Here is a 17,676-nt window from a genome sequence, read left to right on the forward strand (position 1 = left end):
CCCATTTAATCCATACTCCTTCAATTACTTGTAGTGAATCAATAGGAAAGATTCTTTGTTAACTCCTAAAAGCATTTAGAGTCTTAATGAGAAAAAAAGATAAGTAGCAGCCAACATTTATTTTGCTATTTTTCATGACAGTAATCATGTCAGTGTATGTTGTGTGTGTGCATGCATGCTCTCTCTCTCTCTCTCTCTCTCTCTCTCTCTCTCTCTCTCTCTCTCTCACACACACACACACACACACACACACACACACACACACATACACACACACACACAATTTAATTCCTTAAAACATGGGATCCTTTAGGCCTCACAACTTCAGTTCATTTCCTGTGGTAATTTTGTTCATCTCAGGCATTGTCCTTAGTATCCGCCTCGTGTGGAAAATTAAGCTGAAGTTCAGAAATCATGTTGCCTTCTTTTCAAAACCACTTGAATGAAGGAGCTGGAAGTTGAGAGGTCCTAGAAATGGGTTATCCTTTAGCCCTCTACAGAATGCTTCACATAGAAGAGCGAATTAAGAGAAATGGTAAATTCAAATATATGATTTTAAAATATGGTAAGTTCTTTATAAATTACCCATGTAAGCATAAATATAAATGGAAATGAAAACTTTGACTGTAAGTCACACACCAGAATGTGCTGGTTCTTATGAGGTTAAGCTGTTCAGTGGGTGGGTCATTCTGGCTTTTATTTTCAAGCTGTGATTTCCTTCTCAGCTGCTCTCCTGAAGGCTTATGTATTTACTCTGACAGGATTTTAAATGGAACATTGCTGCCAGCTTCCATTCACAGATGAAAATACTGAAGCATGGGATGTTTAACAAAGATTCACATAACCACATTGCTTTAAATAGAGCCAAATGCCCAACAGAGTGAGTGCAGAATCTGCTGCCTTCCTCACTGAGTGACAGACAAGAACCATAAAAAGATGTGAAGGACCTCAAGGGATCATATGCAATTTCTAGTTTCACAGGAAATCCACACAAGGACATAATCAGAGACTTGGGGCTTCCACGCTACCCTAGAGTTAAAAACATGTCTGTGAATACATCTTAAACAAATGTAAAGAGTGGTCACCATCCTGACCCTATAGGTCAAAGCTAATGATGAGTTGACTACAGTTGACAACAGATGGTGACCATCAGGACCCTACACTGCACAGGATTACAGACTGAAATCACCAATTTCTCCTATTCCCATTTGCTAACCTGCCTCCCATATCTGCACTGGGATTCAAACCTAAAGCTTTCTGAATTCTAGAGAATAGATGTGCCATGAAGATACATGCCCAGTCTTTTTTGTCTGTTTTTGTTGTCAAAAACAGGGCTCACTGACTTGCTCAGGCAGCTTTGAACTTGTGATCCTCCTTCCTCAGCTTCTATAGCAGGTAGGGTTACAGGATGAGCCACCAGGTCCCTTTTGTCATTGGCCAGTCAAGAAAGAACATTCGGTTGCAGTTTAAATCCCTGATTTGCATGAAGGAGTTGGCAGGAACTGGGGATGTTCTATCTTTATAAGCTGTCCTTTCTCTATTGGGCATCCAGTTTGATTTGTTGTTGGTGAGAGTTGCAGCTGCCATCTAGCTGAGACAGATGCCCTCTTAGGAAACTGTTCCTTGTACTTCTCTGGGTCTGGACCCTGTCAACTATTGTAGGTTCAATAAACCAAGTCCAATGACAATGGGTCAATACAGTCATTAGTGTATATGTGTGGACAGGTTGATTTCTAAGGAAAAAAAAAAACTCGTTATTAAGGAATTTTCAGACCTTTTGAAATATGTTTGGCTTTTGAGTGTGTCATCATGTTCTAGAAGCTCCCTTGTTAATATACAGCTATCACAGAGTACCATGAAAGAAAACAGATGTTTCTGCAAAATTAGATAAATAAAATGGAGATGAAAGAGATTTAAAAAAATGACCAGTAAAACAAAACCAAATAAACAATCAAACAAACAAAAAACCTTACCTGTCAGGGAGATGAGACAAACTCACAGAAACCATGTGGTTACTGAAAATTACCAAGTAGACTGGCTTCCTTACAGGTTGAGGGAGATGTTGATGTATTTCACTCTCTCTGCAGGGGGTTCAAACATGATGTAACACAGAACTCCTAGCTGCCTACTGTGTGTACACCTCTGCCCCTCCAGCCTAGGGACTTTTATGTTGTTCTGCAGCAGTTTTGCTGGCATTGGTGGAGAGATGGCTCTGAGGTTAAGAACACTTGCTGCTCTTGCAGAGGACAGGTTTAATTCCCAGCACCCACACAGTGGATCACAACCACCTATAACTGTAGTTCCAGGGGTATCTGATGCCCTCTTTTGGTCTTTGAGGGCACTGGGCATGCATACAGTGTACATTCACATGCAGGCAAAACACTTATATGCAAAATAAATAAAACTAAAAATCAAAGTTTAAAAAAAAGGAGAATTTTGATAGCAGTTGGGAGTTTATAGATGTCTAAGAAGGCAGAAAGGTTTGGGGCAGTTTGTAACACGAGTAACATATTAGCTATAAATACTGACAAGAAAAGGATGTTGCTAACTACTTTTCTTATTAAATTTTAAAAATCTATATACTTTGTGTTCTTATACTTTCGTTAAGGGTGACTAAAGGCCACTGAACATGACTCTTTTGCTTCCATTTATCCTAGAAAGGTAACTGGTGTCATTAGCTCATATTTTCTTCCCTATTTTGATTTACTATATGGATTATTTTGTATTTCTAATAAACTGACTTAAAATATCACTTTTGGAAGGTGACTAATGGGTGCCCTTTTATTTTTCTGCCAATTGAACCATGCACGTGATTTTTATATCAATCTCATTTAACTATATCAAGGAGTATGTCTTTCTATTTACAATTATTACAGTGGTATTGACCAAAAGACTTTCACATGTCTCACCTTTCTTATGAATGATGTATAACCATAATTCAGATTGAGAACATTGTATTAAGTGCCGAGAACAGAATTTTCTTTATATAAAAAGTATTGAATAAGCCTAAAATCTGATAAAGATGTATTTGATGACAATGAAAAACAAATGGGTAAGGTATATTTTTCTGCACCAAACAAAAAAATTTCTGATACCTAAGTATTTTGAGGAGATGCATTGTTTTGCAAAAGCCTGACATATAAATAAAATGACTTTTCTTTAAAAGTCAGATTAACCAGTTAAGATCTAAACTGGCATTTAATATTCTTTTTAACACTCTTAAGTATAATTTTCCATCTGTCTCTGACATTCTAAATTATATAATTACATAATTGTGTCATACTTGAGTCCACCTTTCTTATGTGTGGAACAGTCTTTATTTCTCCGACAGCCAATTACCAGGGAATGTTAATAACTAATAGATTTCACCAAGAACAAAGCTGTACTTTCTTTAGGATGAGCATGAAGTATTTTAATCACAAGTCCTGCTGATTGAGAAAAAGTTGACTTGTGTAGCCAAACCACATCTGCTTCATAATTCTTATAGGAATAGAGATAACTCCGGGGTTAAATGAAAATTGCCAGGGTTCTTAGTTGCTTTTATTAGCTCCAACTGGAGAGACACAGAAAGATTATTCTCTGTAGAAAGTAAGACTTGAATAATAGGTGAAAATGTAAAATTCCAAGCTCACCTCATCTCTTAGTTTTCCCTATATCCTTTAATATTTTTGGAAAAGTTAAACAGTATTAAGAGTTGAGGAATAGTTTTCTTCATAAAACCATGTACAGGCTCCATATCATGTGTTTAAGTGCTCTAGAACCTGAGTATTTTAACTGTCTTTGGAAACTTATCAAGAATTTTGAGACTCACATAAAGTTTCTTGGGAGAAAAGACAGGGGACAAAAATAATTCAGACAAACTATCAGCAGGACTTGGTCCTTATTACAATTTTGATTTTTCATGTCTGTTTTTAGAATACAACCACTCATTTTCCCAGACCTACAGTACTGTAGTCTAGAAGTAACAAAATTTTACACCTCTGTGTTCATTGAATTCATTTCCTCTGTGAGATCCTCATCTGTGAAGCCAATGCAGTTGGTGTTTCCGGGTTGTTCCTTTGCACAGTCTGATGGTCTAAAGCTGCTGGGGATAGCCTGTAGTGCTTGAAGAGACAGGCATCTTCATCAGCATACATGTTGATATGCTGAGATACATTATAGTATTAGTACAGAGGGGATTAAAATGAGCAATGGTATAAGATAAAGTAAAGTGTAGTTTAAAATATCACACACCAAAACAAGATAAATCAATGTTAGGACACAATTTTCTTGTTAGATATGTTAAATCATTTCTTATTTTGTATCCTGAACTACAAGATTTTAAAGAATTAGAATTTCTATTGATAAAATATATCTCTAGTACAATTGCTCCACTAGTTCATTTTCAAAAATTATTTTTAAAATGTATGTTAGAAATGTGAACAGTTCCAGATAGACTCACCAGTGTTCAGGTTCAGTTAGTGATTCTTTTTTCATACTCTGCTTCATTCACCCAAGCCCAGACACTGACTCCAATTACAGAAAGACCAAGGGACTGTGAATGGGTTAATAGTTACTAGTAAACCTTACACAGATGATGTGTTGCTTCTAAATTCTTGCTAACTCTATCTAGTAGTAACATCATTCATATCAGAATTCTGAGAAGTTCTTTGACCATTATTCTTTATTTAGGTACCTCCTTTGGAGACCTTTACATGCCTCTAGTTCCTTTATTTCAGTGATAAGTCATTATTCCCTGCAATCCTGGGAAGTAGAAACCCTTAACTAAGAGCTATTTAGTGAGTAAGCAAATGTGCTTTGACTGCCTATGAGAATTTTGCAAGTTTTAGTTGGTTTCTGAGAACTGTTCTTCTCTTTGAGTACAAGTATTGATCAACACACTCAATTCTCAAACTTGCCTCTATGATATTTGAAAACTATGATGTAATTAATCATTTCCCAGAACAGCTGGTGTCATTGTTTATTTTTCTTAAGCATTCTCTTCTAATTTTCTGATGATTCTATAGTGCTGAAGTCCCCCACTTTGCAATTTTCATTTGGGAATGATTTGACTCTATGCCTCTCCGTTTCTGTTGGTGATGGAATTGGTGCTGTGAGGGGAGCAGCTCATCTTTCCAGGAGGCTTCACTTGGCTTGATAAGCTCTCATCTTGTCAGGGAATCCAATCTTCAGCTCTTCTGGGCAGGCTTGGAAATGAGGCTTATTTCTCAATAGCTTACCCAAAAGTGTGCATCTTTGTGCAGCCAAACAGGAGAAAGTTTTATTAAGTGGAGAGAGAATTAATGATACCAAGTAAGTAACTTAGCTGTAAAGGTTTTGCTTGTTTTTATTCTTTTTTTTTTATTTATTCTTTCTTTTAAGGGTTTAGAAAACCCCCTAGAAGGAGGCCAGAATAACCAGCCTCAGTAATCAGGCCCCGTTGGCCTGGTGTTTCACTAAATAAATAGAAATGCAAGTGTGGTCCTTGCTCAGAAGCTGGCAGCAAATTTGCTAAGTGATTGATTTGATGCTAATTTTCTGCATGGCCTGAAAAGTCCTACAGGGCCTGTCCTATGGGAGGAAAATAAAGACAGCCAAGTTGACTAAGCCCTATTTTCGGTTTTATTTTGAGTTCTGTGAGTTTGGAAACTTCCCTTTCCCAGAAAAAAAAAGAGGGGTGGGGAAGGCAAAAACAAAAGCCGTATCGCCAAGGGATACTTACTCATAATGTTCCCAAAGAGTGAGGCTTGCTCAGAAAAAGATGGCAGGCATTCCCTATTTCCAAATACCAGAACACACTGAGTGAGGGACTTCAACTATCAAAGTTGACGCTGACACCCTGTTTCTTTCCATCTGTAAACAGTGCAGAGGAAGGGCCACAGCAGGAGATTTGGCCATGTTTTTTGCCATAGGTACCTTTCTGGTTTTGTAACAAATACCAGAGACAATCAGTTTATATGGACAAAAGGCTTATGTCAGCTCATGTTTGAGGTCTCCAGTCTATGACTGGGAAGACCTATTACTACTGAGCATCTAGTAGGTGAAATGAGGGGACGGCACATCTCACAGAAACAGACATATAGCAAACACATTCATCCCATGACCTGGAAGGACTAAAGGAGAGGAAGAAGAAAGGTACAGGACTCAATATGGCCTTCACAGGGATACCCTCAATGACCAGAAGATTCCAGCAAAGCACCCCACCTTCATGCCCTAACTTTGCACCACTTTCCCATAGCACCAACTCATATGCTTCTAGAGGCTATTTAATTGCTTAGACTATAGCAGGCATGAGCATTTTTATTCTGTAAAAATTTCCTTTTTGTTTGCTGGGCAGTGGTGGTGCACGCCTTTAATGCCAGCACTTGGGAGGTGAAACCAGTTGAACTCTGTGAGTTCAAGGCCAGCCTGGTCTACAGAGCAAGATCCAGGACAGGCACCAAAACTACACAGAAAAACCCTGTCTTGAAAAAGAAAAAAAAATTCCTTTTGTTTTAACATGGCCACAAATGGAGAAAGATGAAATTTTCCATTTCAATGTGTAACTCATGAGATGATGTAAGGAAGTAAAAGAATTCTAACACAAACAGATGTGTTGCAGGATGACTATAGGACAGAAAGAGCGCTTCACTGAAAACCATGGGTCTTGCCCTGGAAAGTCTTCCCCCACTGCTCTTTGGCAAGTGCCCCACCTCTCTAGTCACTGTAGAACGGAATACTTCCATTCATTCAAGTTCCTCTTAGAAAAAGGCAGTTCTACTTCAAGTTCATTTAAAGGTATTCGATCATGTTAGAATTTTTTCTTATATGCTGCTCTTTTTCACATTTCTTATCCAGGATCCCAAGTTACGTGAACTTCTGGATGTTGGGAACATCGGGCACTTGGAGCAGCGCATGATAACAGTGGTGTATGGTCCTGACCTGGTGAACATCTCTCACTTGAATCTTGTGGCTTTCCAAGAGGAAGTGGCCAAGGTATGGTAAGTGGGGACACCAAAGCTGTTGTCCCCATCTAATTTCTAGCAATACCATTTAATACATGTGGAAGATTTTCAGTTTGTTTAATAGTTAGTTTGGGTTAAACATCCATCTAAAAATAATTCAGCTGCCAAGTATCCATGTATTTAAAACATGTTTCAATAACAAGCATCTGTGTTCAGTGACAGAGATTGTTTTCATTAGGAATATGGCATTAGATAAAAATCCTTTGCAAAACAAAATATAGATAAAACCACATTTCATTTCACCTGGTGAATGAAATTCTTTCTTCTATCTTAACTTTGATCCCATCATCATTTCTAACTTCATTTCCGTTTTTAACTCTCTGCCTAAGGATGTTCAACTTCAACACATTTGTAAACTGGTTTCTCCTGAATACCACACAGATCACCAGCAGTTGTATAGTAGTTATTTAATTAATATGTGAAATAAGGAATACATTTTACATAAAATTTTAAATAGTAAATATTTATTCAGCTATAGACTAAAATGGTGGCTTTAAAATGGATTTTCCCTTAGTAACTAATGACTGTTCTACTTCTAAAAAATGGGCCTCCCAGATGTACACAGAAAGAGCAAGACTACATAGTAGACAAGAAGCAACACATTCTAAGACTCCCTGGACTTGAGTGTGATACTTCCTCTAGAGCAGTGGCTGTCAACCTTCCTAATTCTGCAAACTCTTTAATACAATTCCTCATGTTGTGGTGGCCCCCAACCATAAAATGATTTCATTTCTACTTCATAACTGTAATTTTAATACTGTTATGAATTATAAGTATCTGATATTTAGGGTATCTATATGTGACCCCCAAAGGGATCATGACCCACAGGTTGAGAACTGCTATTCTAAAATGACCATTTGGAAAGGACTGAAATGAATACATTTTAAAGAAGGGTCCCCATCCATGTTTATATTTTGTATTACAGAACACTAGTGACTTTCAATTTCCTTCAAGGGTTAAGAACCTGAATCTAAGTGGTCTATATATCATTGGTGTACCCTCACAGAGCACATATCTCACAGATCACAGCTACACAGTCGCTCCTGGTCAGGGTATGTGGTCAGGGCCGTGTGGTCTATAATTGTCCAATCTTTAGTGCTCTGAAAATTACATGAGTTACGGCCGAATGTGTTGGCCTGTTCTGTTTCAGCAAGGGTTTATTTCTGATCATTTCTGTAACATCAACTTCAATCCTTACAACAGAGTGAATAAAATACCAACCAGATGTAATCCTCTGGGGTGTTGAAAACTATGTTTTCCAAGTGTGTTAAAACCTAATCTGTTTTCTCTTCATAACAACAGAGTATAATTTACACTTGGAAAGAATGCAGGGCAGGAAAGTCTGCCCCTTTTGGCATCGTACTTGCCTTGCTTTCCTCCTTATTTTGGAGTCCTGTTGTTAACTCACTGAGTTGCACAGCCCCATTTCTCAGTATTGAATGAGTTGGTGGACAGTACTGGATGACTGCAGATAAACAAGTACTAAACATTTACAAACCATCATAAAAATGTATCTCCCCCAATACATCTATATTCCCCTTTCTAAAATGACCAGCCTTGATATTCATTGTATTTCTAATTAAGACATTAATAAATGTTACATTCAGGCAGGTCTTTACTGAGACTGAATATATTTATGTTGCATACTAATCTGTATATCTTCTGTTGTTCTAAGCCTTTGTGCAGTTATATTTTTAAAATGTTCAATTTCCTCTTCTCTGTGGTTCCCACATACCAATTTCCCATAGATTTAAATTTCTAATCCCATTATGGTCCTCATCAGTATGGTATCTACAAAGGTTGTTTTGTTTTGTTTTTCAGCAGACACTTGAAGCTTTGGGCATAATTAATGATGCTATATAGTATATTTTACATTCTCTGGATATAAATTTCTATAGAATTACCTCCCCACCCCCTGCCAGTGAAACTACAAGAGTCAGAAATTTAAAATCTGCAGACACCACTCTCCTTCTAACGTGTATTTTCCATATTTCTGGCTGTTAATGATCTGTGAGTCCATCACATCTTGTATCTAATCTCAGGGGTCTTGCATAGCACTAGCCCTGAAGGAAAAGGGTGCCACTGAATGAAAAAAAGAAAAAGGAAAGGAAAGGACATGGCTGCTCCCAGGTAAGGTGGAAGAGAAAGTTTATTGCAGATAAAAGGAGAGCACAGCCCAGAGGCAGAGACATCTGGGAGAGCCCAGAGTGGACCTGACCCTGAGCCTTGTGAAGGGAGTGGGGAAGGTAGATGAGAGGTGAACCAAAAGCAGCAGCCAAGAGAGCAAAACGTAAAAGGGGGTGGGTAATAAAAAGGTCTGGATTATACAAGATAGGGCAGCCCAAGCCCTGGGCTGGAGAGTTGGGATAGAGAAGGGGGTGTGCTGGCAATACCCTATAACAGGTAAGGACTGAGGGATGCGGGGAGAACCTGGTTGCCAGGTCTGCTTTGAGATGTTAAATAGGCACCTCAGCCATTTGTCCCAGGGTTTGAGACCTAACAGGCATGATACAGGATGCACAGGCTCCTCTGAAAGTTGAATGCTGTCAGACTCGTTTGCAAGCAGACATCAGCTCGTGCTATCCTTCAACATGTATCTGCAGAATGGGAACCGTTCCTGTGCCAGACACACTCCCAATGTTAGGGCTTTAGCTGTGTACAAGGCCATTGCCCCTGCTGTTCTAGAAAAACTTTCCAGCTACCTCCTAGTGAAGGTATGAACCTGACGTGCTTTATGCCAGATAAAGTTGAGTGTAGAAGGATGAAGCAGGAGGCCTGAGAGTAAGGGGAGGGGAAGGAGCTTGTCTGTTAATGAGCTAGCCAGGGAAGGCCAATCTCGGAAGGAAGCTGCTGACACTAGCCTAGATAGCATTCCAGACTTGCTGCACTTAGTTGTTTTCTTGTTTGTTGGGTTTGCTTGTTTGTTTTAGAGACAGGTTTATACTGTATAGGCCAGTCTGACCTCAAACCTTGAATTTTCTCCGTAGCCCAGACTGCCCTCAAACTTGTAGTTATCCTGCATAGCCACAGAAGTGCTAGAACTAAAGTTGCATGCCACTATTCCTGGCTGAAACCAAATTTTTAATTTAGTCTTTAAGAAAGCTGAATGCTTTGAGAGACAGACATGCAAAGGAAACTGTCTTCCAACTTCCCTCTGTGCTTGGACTAAGAACATAGTGTCTCTTACAGTTAAACAACAATCACATCTTCCTCACACAGCCTGACTCATCAGCCTTCCTGTGCCCTAACAATCAGCTCCCCTCTGGGAGTTCAATGTGTCTGAGAAATAGGAATGTAAGTCAAACTGTTCTCTACACATCCCTACTCTCCAGAAGGCCAATGTTCATATTGTAGTTTCCATCACTTGGCATCCCAGGACTTCATCTCACCTCCCTGAGATGCCTGACCACTCTGAGGAGCTTCAGGAGAGATAATGAATGTCCTGTTTCTTTCCTCTCTTCCTTTGACTCATAGTGGAGCCTACATTCACAATCTACTGCAAGGTTGAGGGTATCCACTAAGAAAATGACAACAGAGGATGAAAAGAATAAATAAACTCTACAATAAATGTGGCTGTTTCATCATCTGAGTAAAAGCCTGGGCTCTTAAGATATCCTTAAGCACACTGTAGTTTTTAGACATCTCACCATGACTACATCTTCCTTGAAAACCCCCACAATGCCAATCACCAGCCTCATTCAGAGGCAAATGTCCATTGGCCATCTCTCCTGTCTTCTTTGCTCCCATCTCTTCTATTCTGATGTAGACCTTGGACTTGAAAGTCACTCAGACACAACTGTCACACCTCCTTGTTCTATTTTCTGCGTCACTTGTGGACACACGCTTTCCCTCTGACTTTTTCTAGTAGTCTGGAAGAGCCTTTAGTTCTCAAAGTTTTGGTCCAGTCTCCCTTGGCATTCCCTACCATTAAGAGGTGCTGTAATACTCAGCATCCCTGTTCATCCATCAGTTTACTGTTGTAACAACCTCAGCCACAAGGGCAGTCATTCATTCTCAGAGACTGCATAGGTTACATACAGGTTGTGGACTTAAATTTGTGCAGGACCTTATTAAGTGTGTTAATAACTACATAGCACAGAAGTAAGGCAGCAAAGACTGGGGAATGGGAGCCTCCTGACAATCTCCTTAGGCCATTCTCATCAGAATGCAGCTGCTATTCAGCTTCCACCAATTGTGAACCAGTAGGTACAAAACTTGACTGTGGCCAGAATCATTACAGAGGCTTATTAAAAGACTGAGTACACAGTGCCACCCAGCCAGTCTAGGATAGACTCTGAGTATTTGCATGTCTAACAAGTTCCCAGGAGATTTGCATCCTGCAGATCTGGGCATTGCACTCTAGTGCTGTCTGACCTCTGAGTTTAGCTCCAAAAGGAGCTGGAGAATCCAGATAGGATGTTAAATATAGACACCAGTTGTTTTCACATGTCATGTTAGACAAACAAATACAACTATGAACTGGATGTGATTTGGGGACTTCTGTTGGCAGCTTTTCAGTCTAGATTCATATTAAGGAAGAAAAACATTGTGCTGAATAGAATCTCAGGTCTTGACCTCTGAGTACAATGGGGAGAGCCTATCATCTTACTTAGCTGAGCCAAATCGACATTCTTCAGCACTTGTGTGCATTCTCTAACTTGCAAACATCTCCCAGAGTGTTTGGGATACCTAAGAAACACAGCCTCTTTAGATGACTCTTTTCAAGAAATGGAGTCATCTAGCCTCCTTAATAGCCACTGTGGAAATTTTATAAAAAGTTTCTCAATAATTACTTATTTGTACCTCCAATGAGATAATATTCTTAGTCAGGTATCTCCACAAACTGGGGGGAGGGAGAGAATAACATGAGAAAAAATCTTGTGGATGCCTCTAGTCTCTGTTTCTGAGTATGTAAGAAAAATTAAAGCTGGGGTGGAGGGGGCACAGAATATGAGGTAAGCAGAGCAAATCCAAAAGTCAAGAAGAACACAAATACTGCTCAGTGTTCGGCAAGATCACCTTTCAAAATTCTACCCATTAATTTAACAAATGCAAAATGAGCAGTAGAACTGTTGCTGAGGAGACGAATGCGGGCTGCTGTGTTGCTGGAGAAAACAAGACCACTGTAAGGGAAATAGTTCTCCAGCACAGAGGCCACTTTTGCTTACTGTAGGAAAGAAATAAGCAGGGGAATGAATCTATGTTAATAAGTCCTGAAATTAGGGATACAAGAAGGAACACATAAAAAGGAAGAAAGCACTTAAGGAGTCTATAGATCTGAAATCTCAGCCACTCTCCCGACAAATGGATATGATCCTTGAAGTCCCTTGACAATGTGTGTTTTTTATAGGTGACAGGAAGGTGCTGGAATCATTCACCCATTGACTTACAATTGTATTAAGCTCTGAACCATGTCCCAAGCTCTGTTCTTGTTACTGAGGATATAGCATTAAACAAAACAAAGACCCTTTGCCATATGGAACATGAATTCCAGTGAGGGAGAGACAATCAACAAAATAAAAGAATAAGGAAGTGAGAAGCGAGGTCAACACAAACGAAGTAGAGATTGCCAGTGTGGGAAAGTAGACATTATGTAGATTGGTCCCACCAGACATCTCTATTACCTAGGAAATAGTGGTTTCCTTTTTAGGTTCTCAACCTTCTTAATTAAAAAAAAAAAAAAAAAAAAAATTAAAACCGGCTCAGAAGGAGGCTTGAGAAGGATTTTATAGACTTTGAGAGAAATTTAACATCGTAGATGAGCTGAAATCCTGAAGGAGAGAGATGGCATTTCATTTGCAGTGGAGTCAGAAAACATCCCATGGAGAGCTTGGTAGGGCTGTGGCTTCAGAAAAAGAGTGAAAAAGCCCAGAGCGCCGGGGAAAGCATGCTTGGGTTTTTTTAGCCAGTATCCAAACAGCGAGCTAGGAAGGAGAATAAGGATGGGACTGGAAAGATGCCTCAGTGGACACGAGCACTGGCTGCAGAGAGAGGACCTGGGTTCATTTCCCAGCACCTGTAGTGCTAGTTCCAAGAAATCCAACACCCTGTTCTGGACTCCTCAGGTGCCCGGCATGTGAGTGGTACACAGGCATACATACGAACACCCATCCACATAAAATAAAATATTTTTAAGAAAGAAGGAAAAGAAAAAGCTCTACATTTTCATGGTTAGGTCTCAGAGATGGAAAGACCGTAGTAAAAGCATGGCACAGGGCTGCTCCAGCAGAGGGGCTTGTGGGAAAAAAGGGGGGTTATCTCATAGGGTGATAATCCTCTCTTCGTAGGGTGTGGACTCCTGGCCAGGTGATTGACAGACCCAGATGCATTAACTGTTAAGAAGAGGAGAGCTTAGCATATGTTCTGGAGAGCTTAAAATGTCAGATCTGCACTTAAGCTGAGAGATAGAGCTTGGGTTCTATTTTTGACTAGGGAGAAGTTACTTTTTCTTAATGGGCCTCAAGGAGGTCTCAGTACCTCAGCCTTCTCACAGAGGAATTTTAATCCTGAGGAAGGGCTTCTATTTCTAGTGTTACCAGGGAAATGTGGGTTGGGGTCCAAAGTCAAGCTGAAGGAGTGGTTTATACTCAATGGCCTCCGAGGCTGTTAATCCCTGTAATATCTATGAGTCGGTGATACCTCTGCAAAGATTTGAAGAATCTGAAGGAATAGGCTAGAAATATATTTAGAGGTAGAATATTCCAGATAGAGAAACATAAAGTATAAAATCCTCCAGCAATATAGTATCTGATATGTCTTGAAACAACACAGGGTACCTGCAGCAGGAACAGAAGCAGCAAGGCTAAGAGAACACAGAAGCATGAAGGACTCTGACTTTTCTTGTGGGTGAATTGGAAGCCATCACAGAGTTCTGAACTGAGTTCAGATATGATCTGACTTAGGATTTGTTCAGTAATGGGATAGGGGCCAGGGAGAAGACAACAATTGGGGAAAGCAGATCATTTAACAAACTCTGGGATATTTTAAGTGAATTACCAGTTAGTTGAGTGAAGGAAAACTTTAAAAGGAAATGGAAGGGGGTCGAAATCTCCATAATTTAAAGCAAGAGCCAACAGCAGATACTTATGAACCATGTTCTATATAAGAGAAAGAAATCAAAGATGTTGTTAGAATTTTGTCTTGAGTATCAGGAAAGAAAGAAGCATCCCTCACTATGTCAGAGGTTCAGTTTTGGTCCTGTTCATTTTGAGATTATGAAAAATCCATGTGAAGATGCTGAGTGGGAGTTTGGTATGTGGGCCTGCGGTTTAGCAACAAATGTGATATATAAACTTCTCAAAGAAATTAGTTAATTAATAGCATTTAAAATTATCGTGGAACTTAATGAAGCTGGGTGAAGGATCAACTGCAAAGTGACCCTAGATGGAGAAGATAGCTGACCTCAGAGTCATGAACACTCCGACATTATATAAGAATCAGAACTAAAGGAAGCTGAGAAGGAACAGCCAGCAAGGCAACAATCATAAATGTGTGTCATTGGAAGTCAGGTAAAAAAATAATATTTCAAGGGTGAGTGTAGCTAGAGTTTTTCTCTCCAGGTCCCGCCAAGCCCCAGCAGTTCCTTAGCCCACTTATAAAATAAACATACAGACACTTATATTATTTAAACTGCTCGGCCATTAGCTCAGGCCTAATATCGTCTATCTCTTACTCTTATACTCAGCCCATTTCTGTTAATCTATATGTCACCACATGTTCTGTGGCTTTACCTGCTGCCTCTACATCATGTTCCCTGGACAGCAGGCTGGCGTCTCCTCTCTGCCTTCCTGTTATCTCAATTCTCCTCTCTGCTAGTCCTGCCTATACTTCCTGCCTGGCTACTGGCCAATCTGTGTTTTATTTATCAATCAATCATCCACAGCAGATGAGATCAACTGTGCAATTGTTCCTAACAGTTCCAAGTAAGATGAAGGCCAGAAATTGACAACTGGATCTAATGACACAAAGTTCACTGTAGCGTTGTTAGGACAACCTCAGTGGAGTCTTGGGTTCAAATATCTGATCAGAATGACATTGGGGATTCAGAAGGAGACAGGTTAAGAAATCAAAACCAGTTTGTTGTTTGTTTGTTTCTTGAGGTGTTGTGATGTAATGAGCAGCAGAGATATGGGAAAGCTCTTAGGAAGTGAAGACAAGTGAGCTCAGGGTACTTTTAAGGTATAAGAAATGACACCATCTTATGTAGTGGTGAGGCTAGTCTTGTACAAGAAACCCAAGAGCCCATGGAGGTGAGCAGGACTGCTGGGATGTGTCTCTGGCTAGACGAGTGAAATAAGATTTAATATAGGACTTGAGGAAGTTAAGCCTGAGGCCAAACTGAGCTAACAACACTCTCCTTTTGTAAGTGAGGTTTTATTGGGAGGCAGCAACTCCCATTTGCTTCCATATTGTCTAGAGCTGCTTGTACTTGACAAAAGGTGAGTTGTTATGCTATAAACCATAAAAGTAGTCAAAATTCAAAAATACTACTGTTAGATCTGTAACTCCAAACTGTCCACCCCTAGGCTAGTAAGATGGCCCCAATAGGCTTGCCATTGACCCTGATAACCTGTGTTTGATCCCCAGAAGCTACATGGTGGAAGAAGAGAACCAATTCCCAAAAATTTTCCTCTGACTTCCACGTATGTGCTGTGGCATGTACATGTATACACACACATACACACACGCCATACATGTATGGACACATACATACACACACACACACACACATATATATAACATATACATACACACATATACAACACATACATACACATATATACACATACATGTTGCACAAATCCTAAATGGTCTTATAATAAAAACCTGGAGCCAGATATTGGGTTAAATGCTGAAAGATCAGAGGAAACAAGCCACAGCCACTTCTCACCTCACTAACTCCTTGAATCCTCAGACTGAATGCCTGAGTCCTCAGCCAAAAGGCTCTCTAGTTCCTGTCTCCTTAAGTCTTATATGCCTTTCTCTACCCAGCCATTTCACTTTCTATCTCAAACTTCTTAGTGCTGAGATTAATGGCGTACGTGCTTTCAAATACTGGTAGCAAAGGCATAAGATCTCAAGTGCTGGGATTAAAGGTGTATGGCACCATTGCCTAGCTCTGTTTCTTTTAGACTGGATTAATCTCTTGTAGCCCAGCATGGCTTTGAAGTTATAGAGATCCAGACAGATCTCTGCCTCCCGAGGGCTAGGATTAAAGGTGTGTGACATCACTGCCTAAACCTCTGTGGCTAATTCTGTGGCTAGCTTTGTCCTCTGATCTTCAAGCAAGCTTTACTTCTTAGATTAGAAACAATATATCATCACATATGTCCATACATATATACACACACAGTGCGTGGGAGAGACTGTTCTTATTCTATTGCTCAGAGAGGCTGAGCTTAGGTGGGAACAGTGGGCACTTTGCTCAGGTGAATAAGAGCAGAGTACACCTATGGTCCTAGTAGCAGAACAGAATGTAGAAGAAATTCTTTCTGATTACCTCAATTTTCTTATCACTGAAGCCGAATTTTAGTCAGCAATCACTCAGTGAGAACAATGAGAATTTGATTTCTCAAGCATTTTTCTTCACTAGTTAGTGAATTACTTTAAAGACCTAACTTGTAAGGTTACTGTGGACTGTAAAAGGCAGGTCATTTACATCCACCCACAAAATTCCTGTCATTTCAAGTAAGCTAACTGACTCATCAGATCAAATTTTCAGTTGGCCAGTGTGCCTGAAGAGAAAATAGTTTTCTTCTGCCTGCCCACTTCCATTCTTTATCCTGTTTTTCCATCCTATATCCTGTTTTTCTCTTGGGGTGTGGCACAGAAACTGACTTCTAGGTGTGTCTACTACTATGTCCTGATCACATGCAATGTGAGCAGCATCCTGTAAGCTGCCAACTGTGAAGTGCTGTGAGCCAAAGGCAGCCCATCTCATGATTGCCATGTGCTGTTGTCCACCTTCAGGTGTCAGGGACCTGGATTACAACTGCTAAGAGAACACTCATTTCCCCGGAGAAGCCCAACCAGTAATGAGATCTGTCCTGGAATGCAGCCCAGAGGAATCCCACTATGTAAAGAAGGCAAAGGACCCGCCTCACTGTTTTGCATTTAGAAAGCCAAATGTTTTCCAGCATGTTTACCTTTGGGTCTAGCGAGCTCCTTCTCTAATCATCGGTGGTAAAACCTCTAGGGTCAGTGTTCTAGGAAGCCTGGCACTTGTGGTCTAAGGAGAAACATGCCTTATATGTGATCTCTGAGTGGCGTCGAAATAGGAGACTCATCTCCTTGCCCTCCCTCTTCCTGTTCCATGAAATTAGTGAAGCCATCTGTCACCTGAGAGGCAGGATTTGAGGTCCAGGCTATGATATAAAATAGTAAATTGATGGACATACTGGTAAGACCCCGCCCCCCATGTGGGTATATGGTGGTATTGTGTTCCTCAAAATATTGTGCACCCTAATAAACTTATCTGGGGTCAAAGAACAGAACAGCCACTAGATACAGAGGCTAGAAAATGGTGGCACTCACTCCTTTAATCCTAGCATTCCAGAGGCAGAAATCCCTCTGGATCTCTGAGTTCAAGGCCACATTGGAAACAACCAGGCATGGTGGCACACGCCTTTAATCCCAAGAAGTGATGGCAGAAAGCGGAAAGATATATAAAGCATGAAGACCAGTAACTAGAAGC

The 17,676-nt window shown here is 40.1% G+C and overlaps 1 protein-coding gene across 2 annotated transcripts in view; it reads left to right on the top strand.

The window, feature by feature from the left end:
- Plcb1 (phospholipase C beta 1) overlaps nucleotides 1–17,676 on the top strand; it is a 696,401-nt gene that overhangs the window by 429,190 nt on the left and 249,535 nt on the right. For both annotated transcript variants that reach the window (XM_036183929.1, XM_036183928.1), the window contains exon 4: nucleotides 6,817–6,954. In XM_036183929.1, coding sequence (XP_036039822.1) covers nucleotides 6,817–6,954 — 138 coding nt within the window. The remainder of the gene's footprint in view (nucleotides 1–6,816; nucleotides 6,955–17,676) is intronic.

Source organism: Onychomys torridus, chromosome 4 (assembly GCF_903995425.1).
Source record: "Onychomys torridus chromosome 4, mOncTor1.1, whole genome shotgun sequence".
Classification (NCBI taxonomy): domain Eukaryota; kingdom Metazoa; phylum Chordata; class Mammalia; order Rodentia; family Cricetidae; genus Onychomys; species Onychomys torridus.